A 17,905-nucleotide genomic window follows, 5' to 3' on the forward strand; every position below is an offset into this window, starting at 1 on the left:
CTGGAAGTGGCTCAGTGGCTCAAGTGGCAGAGCTCTAGCCTTGAGCACAGAGAGGCTCAGGGACAGTGCCCAGGCCCTGAGTTCAAGCCCCAGGACTGGCAAAAGAAAAAAAAAAAAAAGAGGAAAGAAAAAGCCCACAGGTAAATTAAATTTGCCATGTCTAAAGTCTAAAATACTTTCAGCTTATGAAATTTTTTTTTCAAGTTTGTGAAAAAAATGTAGCTCATCTTTTTTCAGTCCCAGGGTTTGAACTCAGGGGGTTATACATGCTCAGAATGTTGCTCTTTTGCCACTTGAATTGATTGTACCTCCAGCTCTTTTGCTGGTTATTTTGGAGATGGAAGCTGTCTTTTCTACCCAGGCTGACCTCAAACTGATTCTCTGGATCCGTTTCCTGAGGAGCTACTCGAATTACAGGCATGAGCTAGCAGTACCCAGGAACTTTTATTATAAAACCAATTGTTACTAAGTTACTTCCCATCATTCACTTAATGTTTAGAAACTTCCAACTGTCTTGAAGTATTTATATCCCAAACTCATTGAAGTGAGTTTTGTGATATATTAGGTATCCAGGCCAGGCCAGCCCCAGTGACTCACGCCTGTAATCCTACTCAGAAGGCTGAAATCTGAGGATAGTTCAAAGCCAGCCTGAAGCAAAGGTCTGAGATTCTTACCTTCAATTAACTACCAAAAAACTCTAAGTTGTGGTGTGGTTTCAAGTGGTAGAGTACCAGACTTGTGTGAAAAAGCTAAGGGACACTACCCAGGCTAAATTCAAGCCCTAGTACCAGCATAAGACAAAAATGTATCCTTAGCTCTATGGAACCGAGGATTTTGATCAACTGAATCGTCAGTTCTACCTGTAAGGATTTAGACTACTCATGCTTTTTTCAACTGGGAAAAAGACCAAGAGCTTAAATTATGAAATCTCTATGCACACAATGAATATTCCTCTATAGTACGTTCACAGCATATTGACACCAATTTTTATAATTAGACAAAAAAAGTATCTGAGGCAGTTGTATCTTGGAATAGCTATTTAAAGTAACTGCCCAAGTAAGTAGATGAAGGGTGAGCTTGTTGGCATTTCCTATGTTCTTTCCCAGAATGAATTTTTTTTTTTTTTTTGTCAGTTGTGGGGCTTGAACTCTGGGACTGGTCACTATCCCTCAGCTCTTTTTTGGTCAGTCATGAGGCTTGAACTCTGGGCTTGGGCGCTGTCCCTGCGCTCTTCAGCTCAAGGCGAGCTACCACTTGAGCCACAGCACCACTTTTGGTTTTCTGAGTTTATTGGAGATATGAGTCTCACAGACTTTCCTGCCCAGGCTGGCTTTGAACTGGGATCCTCAGATCTCAGCCTGAGTAGCTAGGAATATAGGCGTGAACCACTGACACCCGGCTACAAATCGCTTCTGTACTATTACCACACTCACTTCTGCCTGCATCTGCCATTCTCACAGGATAAAAGACCTGCTATATAGAGAGCTCCCAGACACTGCTACAACAGACCAACTGTCCAGGCCACCCGCCGGGCTGGCCTGTGCCTTCAGCCTGTTTCTGAACTCCAGTATGGAACTTCCCGTTTGTGAACTTGTACTTTCAAGATATCTTCATTGCATGCCCTGCCAACTGTTCTCACACCTCACATTTACACACCGTTAGCAGTTTAAAGGCAAGTTTTTTTCTCAAGTACGGGGCCTGGAAAATTTGGTCTATTTTTTAAAGAAAAACTTGGGAACAACAAACCTTGGGAGGCTGAGACAGGACGAGTTCCAGGCCAGCCTGGGATACACAGCAAGACCTTATAAAATTACTCAACAGAGAATACTCCCTTCTGATTAGTGAACATCAAAGGGCTCATTGTACCTTAAAAAAAATGGCTCTCTGGAAGTGGTGCTGTGGCTCAAGTGGTAGAGCGATCGCTTTATGCTGAATAGCGCAAGGACAGTGCTCAGGCCCAGAGTTCAAGCCCCATGACCGAAAAAAAAAAAAAAAAAAGTGACTCTCATCTCTAATCCTAGCTCCTCAGGAGTCTTGAGATCTGAGGATCACAGGTCAAAAAGCCAACCTGGAAAGCCCTTGAGTCTTAGTTCCGATTAACTACCAGAAAGCTGAAAGCGGAGCTGGGGCTCAAGTGAGTAAAGCAGTAGCTTGATTATAAAAGCTCAGGGACAGTACCCAGGCCCTGAGCTTAAATACCAATTGTCACAAAAAAAAAAAACAGCTGGTGTCATGGTGCATACCTAGACCCAGCACCCAGGAGTCCACCCTGGGCTCCAGAGCCCTTGTCCCAAACCAAACAAGACATCAAACATCTTCCAGTCTCATGGTAATGCTCAAGAATGACAGAACTAAAAAAACTATTTGTTTCTTTAAATTCTAAAATTCAGAAAATCAAGCGTGGGAATTCTGTAGACTTTTTTTTTTTTAATTTGGTCCGTCGCAGGGCTTGAACTCTGGGCTTGGCGCTGTCCCTGCACTCTTCAGCTCTTGAGCCACAGCACCACTTCCAGTTTTCTAGTGGTTTATTGGAGATAAGGGTCTCACGGACTTTCCTGCCCAGGCTGGCTTTGAACCACAATCCTCAGATCTCAGCCTGCTGAGTAGCTAGGATGACAGGCGTTAAGCCAGCGGCGCCCGGCTTCCTTAGACTTTTAGATCACTTAAAACATTTTCAGCTGGAGGCTGGAGCACCTAGCAAGAATAAGGCCCCGAGTTCAAATCCCAGTACCACCAAAAAGGAAACAAAACCATTTTCGTAACTGTGATTTTATTGGTTGTGTCAAGGATCAGTACACAGACAGTTCAATTTGTACACAATTCTTAGCACGCGTACCAAAAGTCACAGGCCATGAGCTGTTTGGAAAAGTGTTCCAGTGACATTCCAGCTTCAAACCCGCAAGCACATTTCCCTTTAGAGGAAGCCAAGTACCCATATTCCAAATGTTGGTCCCGTTACCTAACTTCCACCACGTCACCACGTCACAGCGTGTGCACGACACACCCACGTTCTCCATCATTCACAGCACAGCAACAATTAGGAAAACTGGACTACCACGAGCAGAGGTGTGACAGAGCACACAGAGTTCTGACAGAAAGGATCAAGGAGTGGTTTTCTTCAGGAAAACAGTTCTACCAGAAAACACGGAACTAGAATTTCAAATATTCAAGACATAAAATGCACAACTGTGACTCCAAAATTGCCATTTACTATGCTTTGTATTGCAGGATAGAAAACTAACCCCCCACCTATGGAATGTTATGTTAAGCCGGCACTGAGACCGCCGAGGCCTCCCATAATACAATAGCCCACTGTTTTCTGGTTGTACCAAAAAATAAACAACCAGCAAATGATTTCACTTCTTAAAAAAAATCATTTACACTTAAAAAATGGGATGAGGTGGGATTCCCTCCTTTTTAAAAATGTTTCTAGAGCTACTAAAAAACTTGCATTTACAAAATAGTTGATAAAAATACTCCTCTGGATTGTACAAGACGGGGGGTCAGGGACGGGGCCAGGAAACGGGGGACGGCCCGGGAAGACGCGTCGTATTGGTTAGTCAGACTTGGCTTCCTGCTCTGCTTCATCAGAGACTGCACTCTGCAGCAAATTAAAGGGAGAACAAGGATTAAACACCTGATTTGTTTCTGCTGTGCCCTGTAGCAATTGCACTACGGATATAAAACTGCTATTTCCGAAAACTACCGCTGATCTTCATGAACAGACTCTGTACTTGCAAATGTACTTATTTTTGCATAGACTAAAAAAAAAATGTGTGTGTGTGTGGGCAGTTATTAGGGCTTGAACTCAGGGCCTCTCAATGACTAGGCTGGTATTCTACCACCTGAACTGTTCCCACTACAGCCTTTTGCTGGTTATTTAGGAGTTGGGAGTCTCTCATTGACTTTTTTGCCCAGGCTGGCCTAAACTTTAATCCTCCGTATCACAGCCTCTGAATAGCTAAGAGTACAAGCATAAACCATCAACAGCAACTGGCTCTTACTCTTAAGATTCATAACCCAGGGCTGGGAAGGTGGCTCAGTGGTAGAGCGCTTGCCTTGCATGCCTAAGGCCCTGGGTTCGATTCCTCAGAACCACATAAGCAAAAAGAAAAAAAGCCGGAAGTGGCGCTGTGGCTCAGGTGGTAGAGCGCTAGCCTTGAGCTGAAAAGCTGAGGGACAGTGCCCAGGCCCAGAGTTCAGGCCCCACGACCGGACCCCCCCCCCCAAAAAAAGATGCATAACCCAAACCAACAGGCAGTATTTTCTGTGCAGACAGAGCAGCAACAATAGGTGTCACTGCAGGCATACATCCAGCTAAGGTTCTCTTGCCTTGCTTCCATCTTTTAGGCTGTGTCCACTTACTGCCATATATTTCCTGTTTTTGTCGGTTTTGCTCTTTAGACTAGCCTCCAAGCACTGTGCCCACCTGATATTTAAGTGTCCTCAGTGAAAGGTGCCTGTAACATATCCTCCAAAGAAAACTCATGCACTGAAGGGCTTCATACAGGGTGAGTTTACGTACTGGGGTTGTGAGTTCAATGCAATAATATACAGCAAGAACACATATAATGCACAGGCAGTTGAGAAGTCATGACCCCGCCCATGAAGTGGTCTAACCCACAGTGCAGTGGTGCAGTAGTGCAGACAGGCAATCTTGTAAGACGTAACTACCATGAATAAGACTAATTAACTGTAACCTGTAATACATGCCAGAAAGTCTACTTATACCCTTACAACTGGGACTTCATTAGTAATGTGATTACAAATTTTTTTTTTTTTTTGGGTCCGGTCGTGGGGCCTGCACTCTGGGCCTGGGCGCTGTCCCTCAGCTCTTCAGCTCAAGGCTAGTGCTCTACCACTTGAGCCACAGCACCACTTCTGGCTTTTTTTCCCCTGCTTATGTGGTGCTGAGGAATCGAACCCAGGGCCTCAGGTACGCAAGGCAAGCGCTCTACCACTGAGCCACCTTCCTAGCCCATGATTACAAATTTCTTATCTTAACCTGTACCAATGCTGGCAAGGTTCTGGGTTTTTGTTTTTGATCCCTGGCACTGTCAAAACCCCCAACCAAAATCCAGCATATTGACAGCTCTCCTTCATTCATAAAGACACTGAAATAATCTGGGCACCGGTGGCTCACGCCTATAATCCTAGCTACTCAGGAGGCTGAGATCTAAGGATCATGGTTCAAAGCCAGTCTGGGCAGGTAAGTCTGTGAAACTCTGATCTCCAATAAACCCCCAAAAAACCTGAAATGGAGGTGTGGCTCAAGCTGTAGAGCACTCCCCTTGAGCTGAAGAGCAAAGGGACCAACAACAAAAAAAGTGTCTTATTTCAGTGTCTTTTTTTTTCAGTCGGTCATAGGGCTTGAATGGGCTTGGGTGCTGTCCCTGCGCTCTTCAGCTCAAGGCGAGTGCTCTACAGCTTGAGCCACAGCTTTACTTCAGGTTTTCTGAGGGTTTATTGGAGATCAGAGTCTCACAGATGTTACTGCCCGAGCTGGCTTTGAACCATGATCCTCAGATCTCAGCCTCCTGAGTAGCTAGGATTACAGGCGTGAGCCACCAACACCCAGCTTAAGACACCTATTTTAATAAAGAAACAGCTGTCCATTCACTTAAGTTCACTGTGCAATAGACTATCGTACACAGATGCTGTCTAGTATCCACGGTCCAGAGCGGAAACCCAGAGCTCCCCGCCCCATGCTCTCACCTCCTCATTCTTGGTCTCTCCATTTTCTGCAGGCAAATCTTCTTTAGTTTCCTGGCTGGTTACCTCAGCCTGTTTGCCCTTTGCTCCCCTTTTTCCTTTTGTTTGCACTTTCTTGTCAGAAGATTTATCCTAAAACAGTACGAGAATATTTTAATACAAACTTGACACTTAAGACTTCAGAAGCAACAAGGGTTATACAACAGAAGCCTTATGAATGTTGCAGTGCACACCTGTACACCAACCTGTGCTCCCCCACTTTTTACAGAGAGCTTAGGGTCCACCCCTACAAGCGAGGATGACAGATTCATAGCAATGCTGGCACACCATGTTCTTAGCTGTGATTAAACCCAAGGTGGAAAAACCCTCCTAACACACCATCACTTGCCAGCCTCAACCCAGCATACACTAAAACATATACAAAGTTGCTACCAAGCGCCAATGGGTCACACCTATATTCCTACTCTGGAAGCTGAGATCTGAGGACTAAGGTTCAAAGCCCACCCGCAGGTGAATTTATGAGCCTCTTGTTTCCAGTTAACAAGCCAAAAACCTGGAAGTGGATGTGTGGCTCAGTACTAGCACCAAAAAAATTAGAGTCAAGTAAAAATCTCAAGGAAGTGGCGCTGTGGTTCAAGAGGTAGAGCGCTCACCTTGAGCTGAAGAGCGCAGGAACAGAGCCCAGGCCCAGAATTCAAGCCCCACGACCGACAAAAGAAAACAAAAACAACAAAAAAAATCCCAAGTTGGAAGAGAATCTTCTCAACCCTACCCCACCAGCCCCAAAATTCTTTTTAAGCATCAACAGCAATCCAAATGTGAAGTAGCCATTGTCCCAACTGAACATTAAGACAGTCATCTATCCATTCCGCTATACAAACTAAAAGCACTAGCTTTGAGTTTATCATTTTCAGAGAGGTGTTTTAATGAATCTGAAAAGTACAGGTATTAGGAAGAATTCAGAAAATTAAGGTGATTTGATCCAAGTACATTGTATGTATATAAATATCACAATGAGACGTGTACAATTAATTTACAGTAACTAAAAGAACATAAAGCACCCATCCACGGGGAAGAATTTTAACAAAAACAAAAATGAATCATTAGAAGACTACAGAACAGCTAATTAAGTTAGAAGTCACCAGAAAGGTGTACAGAAACAATCCCTGAAAGCGCCAAGTTACCTTGGTTATTAAAAAGTCAAGAGTCAGAATGTAGCCAAGAATTCATTGTATTTACCACAAAATTAAGAAAAGGGAAGGGATGGGTGGAAAGTGGATGAGAATATTGAAGGGGTTGACACTGATCAAGATGCACTGTTTGTAGACTGCTTTGTTAAGTGGCACCTCCTTTGTACAGCTAAAAAAAAAAATTTAGAAAGAAAATCCTTTATTTTGTAAGTCAAGCTGCAAATGCCTCGGAAAGAGACAATGAACAAAATTGTAAAAGACTTGGTCAGGCTGAGCTCCTGACCTTTTCTGGGATGTTATTAAATTAAGCCAAGCAAAAAACAAAAATTAAATCAATTGGAAAAAAGACAAAGGCTGCTTGTGTTGGTGGCTCATGCCTGTAAGGATCCAGGGCAGTAAAGTCTCAAGACTCCATCTCCAAAATGCTGGGATGGAAGCATGGGTCAACTGTGCCCTGTGCCCAGCAGAGGTCCTCAACCCATGCCCTTGTACTGTCTCCTCCCCCAAAAGGCCTTTGCATGTAGACATACACTACTAATCCAATGGATCTTGGTATAAATAAATTACATCTGGGACCCTGCTACCCATTGGCTACCAGAAGCATCAAGCTGTTCCTGAATTTATAAACCATACCTTTGAGATCTGATTTCTTTAGGTGTCTCATTAATTTCCTAACTAATATCTCAGTAATAAGTGTTAAACCTTCAGCCACACAGTAATAGCTGTGGCCCCAATGGCTACAGGGTTGGGGGAAGGAGGCCAGACCCCTCACACAAAGGGAAGCAGAGAAAACCATATTCAACCAATACATGCCAATAAAAAGTGGAAAAATAGTTAAAGTTCACACTTAAGTGTGAAGATGTGATTAACACAAAATGTGAAGAGTGAAAGGGAAAGTCCCTTTTTTCCCTCAAATTTACAGGGCTCCTGAAAAAATAAAATAAATAAGCTTTCCTACTGCCCTCTCACTTCTGCCTCAAACACTAATGGGTAAAAAGCTGAATGTTCTCAAACTATTTTAGGAGCAGATCAAGGTTTTAACACTTAAAACTCCAGGGGGGGTTTAGCCCAGCGGCAGGGCGCCCACCCGGCACACGCAAGGCCCTGGGGTCGGTCCTCAGCCCTGGAAAAAACAAAACTCCAGGCCTTTGGAAGTAAAGGCAGGAGAATGGGGAACTGGAAGCCATTCTGGGATACATGTAGACCCAGACCCTGTTTTAAAAAAGATACAAAATGCAAGAGCGTAATAGGAAATAAACAGTAATTTAACCAACTGTTTTACATGAAGAGGCAAAGGACCAAAAAAGAGGGGCAGTAGAATATGGTGCTCAGGTCAAAGTTTTATAGACAATTTGCTACTTTTCTCCCCCAAGGCCTTCACAAAAAAATTCCAGTAGCACTCTGTATACCATTTGGTATACAACTCTGTATAGTACTTAGCCGGGCACTGATGGCTCACGCCTGTAATCCTAGCTACTCAGGAAGCAGAGTTCTAAGGATCATGGTACAAAGCCCCACCAGGTAAGAAAGTCTGAGACTCTTATATCCAATTAACCACCCCCAAACTGGAAGTGGAGCTGTGGCTCAAAGTGGCAGAGGGCTAGGCTTCAGCAAAGGAGTTCAGGGACAGTACCCAGGCCTTGAGTTTAAGACCCAGAACTTAAAAACAAAACAAAAAAACACACCCAAACAAGCAAAAAACCTGCTTGTCTTTAAGCAGGTTGATACTCCCTTGATACTCCCTTGACTGGGTACTGCACCTCACTCAGTCTTGTATTTTGCCAAGGCTGACCCGAACTCCTGCCTAGCTCTACTGCTGAGTATCTGGGATTAGAGGTGTCACCATGCCCCACCCCCTTTACCTTAAAAAGAAAAATCACAAATGCAGAACTTTGTTCAATTGTTAAGATTTTTGCACTCTGCTCCGTGCAATGTTTAAATGAAACCTTTTATACCCTTATTTAGTGAGTAAAAATGGAAGCATTATCCAAAGTATAGGGTGAAATCTTAGATTTCACCCTATACTTTGGGAAGTGCTGTTCGGACTTTTTTTCTTTTCTGTTTTTTTTTTTTTTTTTTTTTTTTTGGGTCCAGTCGTGGGCCTGAACTCTGGGCCTGGGCGCTGTCCCTCAGCTCTTCAGCTCAAGGTGCTTGTCCGTTCCTTGTATCCCAGTACCTCCTTTTTTAACTACACCCAAGGTAGGACTAAAGCTAGAAGAACGGGCTTTTGGTTTTTGGTTTTACTTTTTATATGCATGCAATACCTAATCTAGAAGTGGCTCTACCACTTGAGCCACAGCGCCACTTCCGGCTTTTTTCTTTTTGCTTATGTGGTGCTGAGGAATCGAACCCAGGGCTTCATGCATGCAAGGCAAGCGCTCTACCACTGAGCCACCTTCCCAGCCCCTTTTTTCTTTTCTACAAATTGCAATTCTACCTTGTCAAGTTTGAGTGGAATTAATCACTTAGGAAAACACATAGAAAGCTTTGCAGTGTACGGGTATAAAAAGCTTGTTCATAATTCATGCATGTGTATTTTTTCCTATTATCATGCATGCATATGTACTTAAAGACAACTTTCTAAACACCTGTAATCTGATGAATAAGCATTTATAAATCTGTGTAACCATAATCTCGTTTACTACAATTCAGTTTGGGGATTTCCTTGGTTGGTTGGTCTTAGTGCCTGTACTGGCCTTCAGCTTGGTCTCAGGCTCTTGCTTGGCTTTTCCACTCAAGGCTGGCACTCCCCCACTTCCAAATCTTTGCTGGTTAACTGAAGATGAGTCTCTTGGATTGTCTGCTTTGGCTGGCTTCAAAGTGAGATCCTCAGATTTCAGGTGTGACACACCAACACTTGGCTTACTTAACTCAAAGATCTTTTACACACAACTACACAACTGCACTTCAGATAACTGACAATAAGCCCTTTAGTTCTCAGGGGACAAAACTTTCGATCTGCCCCCACCCCCTCCTTTCAGATAGAAAGGCAAGACCTCCAATTCTAGATTAGGTATTGCATGCATATAAAAAGTAAAACCAAAAACCAAAAGCCCGTTCTTCTAGCTTTAGTCCTACCTTGGGTGTAGTTAAAAAAGGAGGTACTGGGATACAAGGAACGGACAAGCACCCGTCAGAAGCGACACATCACAACACAGATTCACTTGCAACCCGAGGCCCTCAGGCCTTACTGTCACCATCCCCGGCAGCGCAGCGCGCGGCTCCTCCCGTCCCGGCTACCTGGGGACGGCTGGGCCGATCGGCGCGTCCTCGGGCGCCCCGGAGAGGCTCGGGTAGCGACGGGAGGCGGCACCGCGCGGAGCCCGCGGCCTGCAGGGGAGACCTACCTTTCCCGCGGGCTTTTTGGGCTTGGGTTCCACCTTGGCGGGAGCGGGCTTCTGAAAGGCAAAAAGAAGGGCGGCGGCTGAGCGGGGCGGAGCGGGGCCGGGCGCGGGCGCGGGGTCCCGGGGGCGCGGGCGCCGTACTCACCGCCGACAGCCGGGCCGACCTCCGCTTGGGCTGGAGAGAGAAAAGCCATCAGTCAGCGCGTGCGCACGGCACGCACCCACCCCCCGCGGGAGGCACCGGCTCACCTCGTCCTTCGCCGCCCCTTCGGCCGAGCTGACCTGCGGGAGAAGCAGGGGGCGAGTGGGGAGGGGAAGCCGCCCGCCCCGGGGGCCCGGGCCGCCCGCGCTCCCCGCCCCCGAGAACAATGCCCGCCGCGTGACGTCAGCGTGCCCGCCGCGGGCGCCGCGCGCACCCCCACCGCGCGACCCGAGCCTCGCAGATCCCGCGCCCGGGGCCCCGAGGAGGGCGCTGGGCGCCGCCCGCGCCGAGCCCCGAGCGCGCTCCGCACCCCCCCACCCCGGGCCGCGCGGAGGCCGCCCGGGCGCCGGGGCCCACGCGGGGACGGGCGCGAGGGCCCGGGCCCCGCCGCCCGGCTCACCTTCCTCTTGGGCATGGTGGCGGTGCGGGGCGCGTGCGTTCGCTGCGGGCCGGAGCGCGCGAGAACCTTCGCAGACCTACGCCGCCGGGGCCGCCGCTCGTCCCGCCGCCCGAGCTGCTGGGGACCCGCGGCGGGGGCGGTGGGAGAACCGGATGGAACCGGATTGGAGCCCGCCCCCTCCTCCCCCCGCGCCCCCGCCGGGCGGGCCGCCCCCCGCCCCCATTGGCTGCGGGCCCCACCGCGCCGGCGCGCACCTCCCCCCGCGCCCCGAATAGGTGAGGCGGGCAGTCACTCGACCCCGCGCCCCGCCCCGCGCCCCCGCCCCGCGCCCCGCGGGCCCCAGACCCGGCCGGGGGGCGGGGCCTCCGCCGGTCCTTTGGAGCCCGGCTGCGAAGTGCGGTCTGCACGCCGATTGGTGCGGGCGCGTCACGTGATGCCGCTGTTTCCCGCCTCCCTCCCCCCCAGCCGCTCCGAACACCTGGCTGCCCGTAAGCCCTGGCGTCCGCGGGCTCCAGGCCTCCTCTCCCGGGCCTTTTACGTTTGAACTTAGGAAGGTGGTGTCGCAGAGTGGAAGGGAGACGAACAGTGGGCACGCGGCGTGCAAATTCCTCCGTGTCGGGAGAAAGCAGCTCTTCAGGCCTGCGAGAGGCGGGGTCTTCGTGCGCAGGCGCGACCGGAGGGCTCGTGGGAAGGGAAGCGGCGGGGTGCTGCTGCGCATGCGCGGCGGGTCCACGCGCCGTTTCTCACGTTCTCACTGCGGCCATCTGCCCGCTCTCTGTGGCTTTGCTGATGGCGCGCCCGGGGGTCTGCGGCCGCCGGGGGGCGGGCCTGCCCGGTGCCCCCTGCCCGCCCCGCGCCACCCTCTGCAGGCGGCTCCGCCCGCGGCGTGGCAGTCTGTCCGGGAAGACGCCGTCCGCGCCCTTTATCCTCAGTGTCGGCCGAGGACAGGGCGCCCCGCCCGCGCCCGCAGCCTCCCCGCCCGGCTGGGCAGCACCGTTCGGGTCGGAGGAGGTCTGGCGCGGGGATCCTAGCTGGAGACGCGCCGACGGTGACACGGCGCGCTGTTCCGCCTCTCCCGCGCATTGTTTTCCTTCCTCAGTATTTAGCCTAGAGTGGCTTCGAACTTGTGACACACCTGCCCGTCCCGCGTGCGGGCCTGGCGGACACGCATCCCCGTGCCTCCTCTGCCCCCTCCCCGGACGCGCATCCCGCATCCCCGTGCCTCCCCCCTCTCATCCCCCCCCACTCATCCCCGTGCCTCCCCCACCTCAGTCCCCTCCCCGGTACCCGGGGCCTTTGATTGTAAAAAAATAAAATAAAAAAAGATTGCATTGCCAGCGTGACCTTTGGAGAGGGAAGAGACAAAGCCCTTCGGGTAAAATATTGGAAGGTGGCAGCACGTGACACGGTTAACCTGGGCAACTTCAACACATCAAAACCTCCAAGGTAGCTCATACCAGGAAGCAAAGTTCTTAAATTACACCTGACCCAAAACTCATGTCTTCCATTCTCAAAAGTCATACCTGAGCCGAGCACCGGTGGCTCTCGCCGGTCATCCTAGCTACTCAGGAGGCTGAGATCTCAGGATCGCAGTTCAAAGCCAGCCCAGGCAGGAAAGTCCATCCGTGAGACTCTTATCTCCAATTAACCAGGAAACTGGAAGTGGCACTGTGGCTCAAGTGGTAGAGCGCTAGCCTTGAGCTGAAGAGCTGAGGGACAGTGCCCAGGCCCAGAGTTCAGGCCCCACGACCGGACCCAAAAAAAATAATAAAATAAAGCCAAAGGGCTGGGCACAGGTGGCTCACACCTGTAATCCTAGCTACTCAGGAGGCTGAGATCTGAGGACAGAGGTTCAAAGCCAGCCAGGGCAGGAAAGACTTGTCACCAATTAACCACCAGAAAATCAGAAGTAGTGCTGTGGCTCAAGTGGGAGAGTGCTCACCTTGAGATGAAGAGCTGAGGGACAGCACCCAGACCCAGAGTAGATAGATAGATAGATAGATAGATAGATAGATAGATAGATAGATAGATAGATAGATAGATATTAACGGCAAGATCCAACTACTTGTTGCCTACCAAAAACATATCTCACTGATAAAAACCAACATAGACTTAAGGGGATAGGATGGGAAACAGAGCTTTTAAGCAAATGGAGTTCCAAGGCAAGTAGGAGTAATCATACTTATATCTTATAAAACAGTCTTTATCCAGTTAAAAACAAGAAAGTCAAACAATCTCAAGGTCCTGCGTTCAATCAAGCTTCAGTACAAGCAGAAAAAGTGTGTGTGAAGGTAATAAAGTTGATCATTTGTAACTATGAAAATTGAACAATTAAACAGTGAAATTGTTTTCAGAAGGTGAAATGAAGGGAGAATAACAGTAGGATTGATTGGAATACATTGCAAGTATAGAAATTACTGGTGCAATCCCTCTCTGACTCCTGCTTGTCATCCCAGCTAATCAGGAGAAGGCTGAAAGCCAGACTGGGCAGAAACATCCATGAGACTTTATATCCAATTAAACAGCAAAAAAAAAAAAAAAAAAAAAAAGTTGGACTGCAGGGATAGTTCAAGTGGTAGAGCATCAACCATGAGCAAAAAAATTCAAATAGCTGGAGGCAGTGAGTTGACTATAAGCCTGGTACTCACCAAAAGAATTAATCTTTAAAATCAGAAATGACCAAGGTCATTTTCTATTAATGAAGAGAATGGTACATGGCAGAGATTGTCATGAATACACGGTGCACCTGTGTTCATTAAGCAAGCGCTTCTCAACTTACCAGCACTGCTCTACCCCAGCAGGATAGTAGGCGATGACTTCAGTGCCCCACTCCCACCCATAGGTAGGTCATCCAAATAAAATCAACAAAGAAACCTCCGAAGTACACCATACATCAATGCCAAACATCTCTACAGAGCGTTTCCTCTAGCTGCTGCCCAGTGCACATACACATCTGAATAGAAGTAAATTTAAAAAAATTTAGTATCTAGTGAAAAGGAACACCTGCAGCACTTGTAGCAAATGCAGTGTAAGATGAATGAGTAAAAGAATCATGGCAGACACATGCAATGGAATGCTACTCAGCCTTAAAATACAAACATTGCCTTTTTTTTTTTTTTTTTTTTTGGTCAGTTGTGGGGTCTGAATTCTGAGCTTGGGCGTTCTCCATCAGCTCTTCAAGGCTAGCACTCTACCACTTGAGTCATAGCACCACTCCTGGCTTTTTCTGCTTATGTGGTGCTGAGGAATTGAACCCAGGGCCCCATGCATGCAAGGCAAGCACTCTACCACTGAGCTACTTGAGCCATAGCACCACTCCTGGCTTTTTCTGCTTATGTGGTGCTGAGGAATTGAACCCAGGGCCCCATGCATGCAAGGCAAGCACTCTACCACTGAGCTACCTTCCCAGACCCCAAATCTTGCCATTTGTGGCAATATGGGCAGACCTGCAGGAAGTTACACGAAGTAAAATATGTCTTGTGATGGGATGACAAATCCTGTAATATCACACTTGTATGTGGAACCTAAAGTAGTGAAATGCATGACAGCAGAGACTGGATTAATTGGTTGCCTGGGGCTGGGGGTAGGGTTGATAGTTATACAGTATAAACTTTCACCTTTGGGAGATTACCAAGTTCTGGAGGTAGACTCTGTAGGACTGTGCCTACAGGAACATAAATGTACTGAACATTAGCTTGGAGAGAAGGGCTAATATCTTGTGTTCTTACTACGAAATAACAACCACAGCAATAAACAGGAAATGATGTACCTGTAGGAGGCAGGCAAGGGACATATTTATGCTTATGGTGATAATGGTTCTATGGATGCACAATTGCTCACAAAATCATTGACTTCTTTGTATAAACTATGTACTGCTTTTTATGTGTCAATCATACCTTGACAAAGTGATTTTAAGGAAGAATAGAGTTCAGTGACTGTGGTTTATGCCTGTAGACCTAACTACTCAAGAAGCTTGAGATCCCAGTTCAAAGCAGCCCAGTAAAAGCTTGAAGTGGAGATGAAGCTCAAGTGGTACAATGCCAATTGTGTGTGTGTGTGTGTGTGTGTGTGTGTGTGTGTGTGTGCATGTGAGTGCACACGCACACGTGTGCTGGTTCTAGGCCCTGAACTCAGGGCCTGGACTTTGTCCTTTAAACTGGCACTCTAGATTTTGTTCTGTGCATCTATTTCTGGCTTTTTGCTGGCTAATTGGCAATAAGAGCCCCAGTGCCATAATGAGAATGAGGAGGAGGAGGACAAGGATGAGTAGGGGCGGGGGAGCTGCCTACCCTGGAAGGGTTTGTGCTATTGCATGAGGTGACAGGCAGCAAATAACCAAACCAGAAGCTCTAGGAAGAAGGCATGTCACGCATTATAGATGTGGGAAAGGCAGGCCAGGGGAGGCTTTGGACGGAGGCAGGCAGTGAGAGGTTGAGGAGAACTGGGCCTTTGGGAGTTTCAGAGGCAGATGCTGGGCAGAGACAGAAGCTAGTACAAAGGGGTCAAGTTGGCGGTGATCTCTGTGTAATTGAAGAGTAGAAATGTGGTCGAGTGGTATGTATTGTGGTTAGAGAAGGAAACACCGCCTGGTGTGTGTAGGGTTGAAGACACACTGCAGGGTTGTAGGTGGGGAATGTGTGGTTGATGTGGACTCTGAGCGATGTGGGTGTGGCTGTTGGGCACAGGAGACGAGCTGGGCTGTGTCACAGTACTTAGGTGATGAATGACTGAGATATCGATGGGGGGGATGGAAACTACTGGTGGTGAGGAGATTTCGGATAGTTTTTGATGGAAAGAATCTGGTAAGACTGGTGGTTTGTATGTGAGAGAGCAAAGATATTTGGCTTTGAGCATCAGCAACCCAAATAATTACAAACAATTAGAAAATGGAGGGGGGCTGGGAAGGTGGCTCAGTGGTAGAGCGCTTGCCTTGCATGCCTGAGGCCCTGGGTTCGATTCCTCAGCACCACATAAGCAAAAAGAAAAAAGCCGGAAGTGGCGCTGTGGCTCAAGTGGCAGAGTGCTAGCCTTGAGCTGAAGAGCTGAGGGACAGCGCCCAGGCCCAGAGTTCAGGCCCCATGACCGGATCCCCCCCCCAAAAAAGAAAAGAAAAGAAAAGAAAATGGGTTATCTCCCACATTAGCATCTTCCAGATTATTGGATTCTGCTGGGATGTCCCCCAAACCACACCTTTTCTTTTCTCCCTCCCCTGCTCCCCTCCCTCTTAATCCTTTCCTCCCTTCCTTGCTTTCTATGAGACAAGGCTTAGCTGTGCGGCTCAGCGTAGTTTCAAAGTCTATTTATTTTAAGGAAGGACACAGGGCTTAGAAGGGACATTCCATGAAACACATCTTTTGTTTAAAAGGATGCTCAAGGAGGGCAGACCTCTGCATCACAATGGCTTGATATCTCTGGGCCAGACTGACAAGGTCCCAACAGTGTCACAGCTGTTATTGAGTTGAACCTACCAGGTGTCCCGACTGATACTCGTCACAAATACCAGTGCTGATACAGTAGTTAGCTCACTCTCATCATGCGTGCCCAGACCCTTGGCTGCCTGTGTACTAGTCTTTCCATTGCTTTACTAATAAGCTGTATTGGTCTTTAACTCTGTGAGTTCTAAAATTCCTTATCTTTGTGTCAGCATCATAAATCCAGTATCCAGGGGCCAGGTAGAGACATTTTCCCTTTTGGAGACCCTCCCTAATGTTTGGCTGTTTCTGTGAACAGTTGACTCTACAGTCCTAAAAGCTCCAAGGGAGATGGGTTAGGAGCTGATGTCATGAGATCCCTGGAGAAGCTGAGGCAAAATGCTGGTCTCAGCCTGTTTTCTGGAGCATGTTATCATTTACTGATACTTTGGTTTTTCCCATTGTGTCACAATCATCTTAGCTTATTTTCCCAATGTCTCTTTGGTAGGCAGAATAATGTCTCCTCCCAAAGTCCACATTTGAATCCACAGAACCTGTGAATATGTTACATCACCTGCAAAAAGGGCTTTTTCTTTTTTTCTTTTGTTGTTGGTCCTGAACTCTGGGCCTGGGCACTGTCCCTCAGCAATTCAGATCAAGGCTAGCGCTCCACCACTTGAGCCATAGCACCACTTCTGGCTTTTTCTGCTTATGTGGTGTTGAGGAATCGATGCATGTAAGGCAAGCGCTCTACCACTAAGCCAACTTCCCAGCCCTGAAAAAAGGACTTTGCGCATATAAGTGTGTGTATGTGCATGTGAGTGCGCGCGCACGCTGCTGGGGAATCAGCCCAGGGCCTTTACTATGGGAGCTATGAAAAGTGAATGGGGAGGTTATCTTGGCTTATTTATATAGATCTAATGTAATCACCGGTCCTGATAGTGGGAAAGAGAGGGTAGAGGAGATGAGGCAATGGAAACAGGCCAGAGTGCAGTGACGCTGGCTTTCAAGATAGAAAAAGCCTAGAAGACTAGGGATGCTGGCAGACTGCGAAGGCTAGAAAATGCAAGAGATTGTAGAAGGAAGCAACCCTGCCAATGCTTTTATTCTTAACCAGTGAGATGCACTTCAGAATTTAGAGCTTCTGGGCTGGGAAGGTGGCTCAGTGTTAGAGCACTAGCCTTGAGCTGAAGAGCCGAGGGACAGCGCTCAGGCCCAGAGTTCAGGCCCCACGACCAGACCCAAAAAATTTTTTTGAGCTCCTTGGGCTGGGAAGGTGGCTCAGTGGCAGAGTGCTTTCCTTGCACGCATGAGGTCCTGGGTTCGATTCCTCAACCCCACATAAGCAGAAAAAGCCGGAAGTGGTGCTGTGGCTCAAGTGGTAGAGCACTAGCCTTGAGTTGAAGGGCTGAGGGACAGCACCCAGGCCCCGAGTTCAGGTCCCACGTCCAGCAAAAAAAAAAAAAGAAAAAAAAAAAAAAAGAATTTTGAGCTCCAGAACTGTAAGAGAATGAATTTGTTACTTCAAAGTATCACACGGAGGTAACACGATCTTATTAATGAGTCTCTTTTTAACCATTTTAACCTGTACCAGAATGCTACTGATTTGTACTAAGATATCTTGATTTTGTGCTTTTGTGTGCACA

At 48.0% G+C, this 17,905-nt stretch overlaps 1 protein-coding gene across 1 annotated transcript; it reads right to left on the minus strand.

The window, feature by feature from the left end:
* Nucleotides 1-2,753: 2,753 nt before the first annotated feature.
* On the minus strand, nt 2,754-11,581 carry Hmgn1 (high mobility group nucleosome binding domain 1). Its single transcript, XM_070030698.1, has 7 exons — nt 11,327-11,581; nt 10,849-10,965; nt 10,496-10,528; nt 10,392-10,421; nt 10,250-10,300; nt 5,716-5,844; nt 2,754-3,601 (listed from the first exon to the last, which is right to left on the minus strand). Exons 1-7 carry the CDS (start codon nt 11,564-11,566, stop codon nt 3,557-3,559), a joined length of 645 nt encoding a protein of 214 aa, XP_069886799.1. The 5' UTR covers nt 11,567-11,581; the 3' UTR covers nt 2,754-3,556.
* Between the last annotated feature and the right edge of the window lie 6,324 nt (nt 11,582-17,905).

The sequence above is a fragment of the Dipodomys merriami genome, unplaced genomic scaffold (genome assembly GCF_024711535.1).
Source record: "Dipodomys merriami isolate MVZ:Mamm:240054 unplaced genomic scaffold, mDipMer1.0.p SCAF_2, whole genome shotgun sequence".
Lineage (NCBI taxonomy): Eukaryota > Metazoa > Chordata > Mammalia > Rodentia > Heteromyidae > Dipodomys > Dipodomys merriami.

Coding starts and splice junctions, on each gene's coding strand:
- Hmgn1 (XM_070030698.1), bottom strand. CDS start 11,566: ATGCGCAGCAGCACCCCGCCGCTTCCCTTCCCACGAGCCCTCCGGTCG. Junction 10,529..10,848: donor CCACCATGCCCAAGAGGAAG/GTGAGCCGGGCG, acceptor CTTCTCCCGCAG/GTCAGCTCGGCCGAAGGGGC. Junction 3,602..5,715: donor GAGAGACCAAGAATGAGGAG/GTGAGAGCATGG, acceptor AATTTGCTGCAG/AGTGCAGTCTCTGATGAAGC.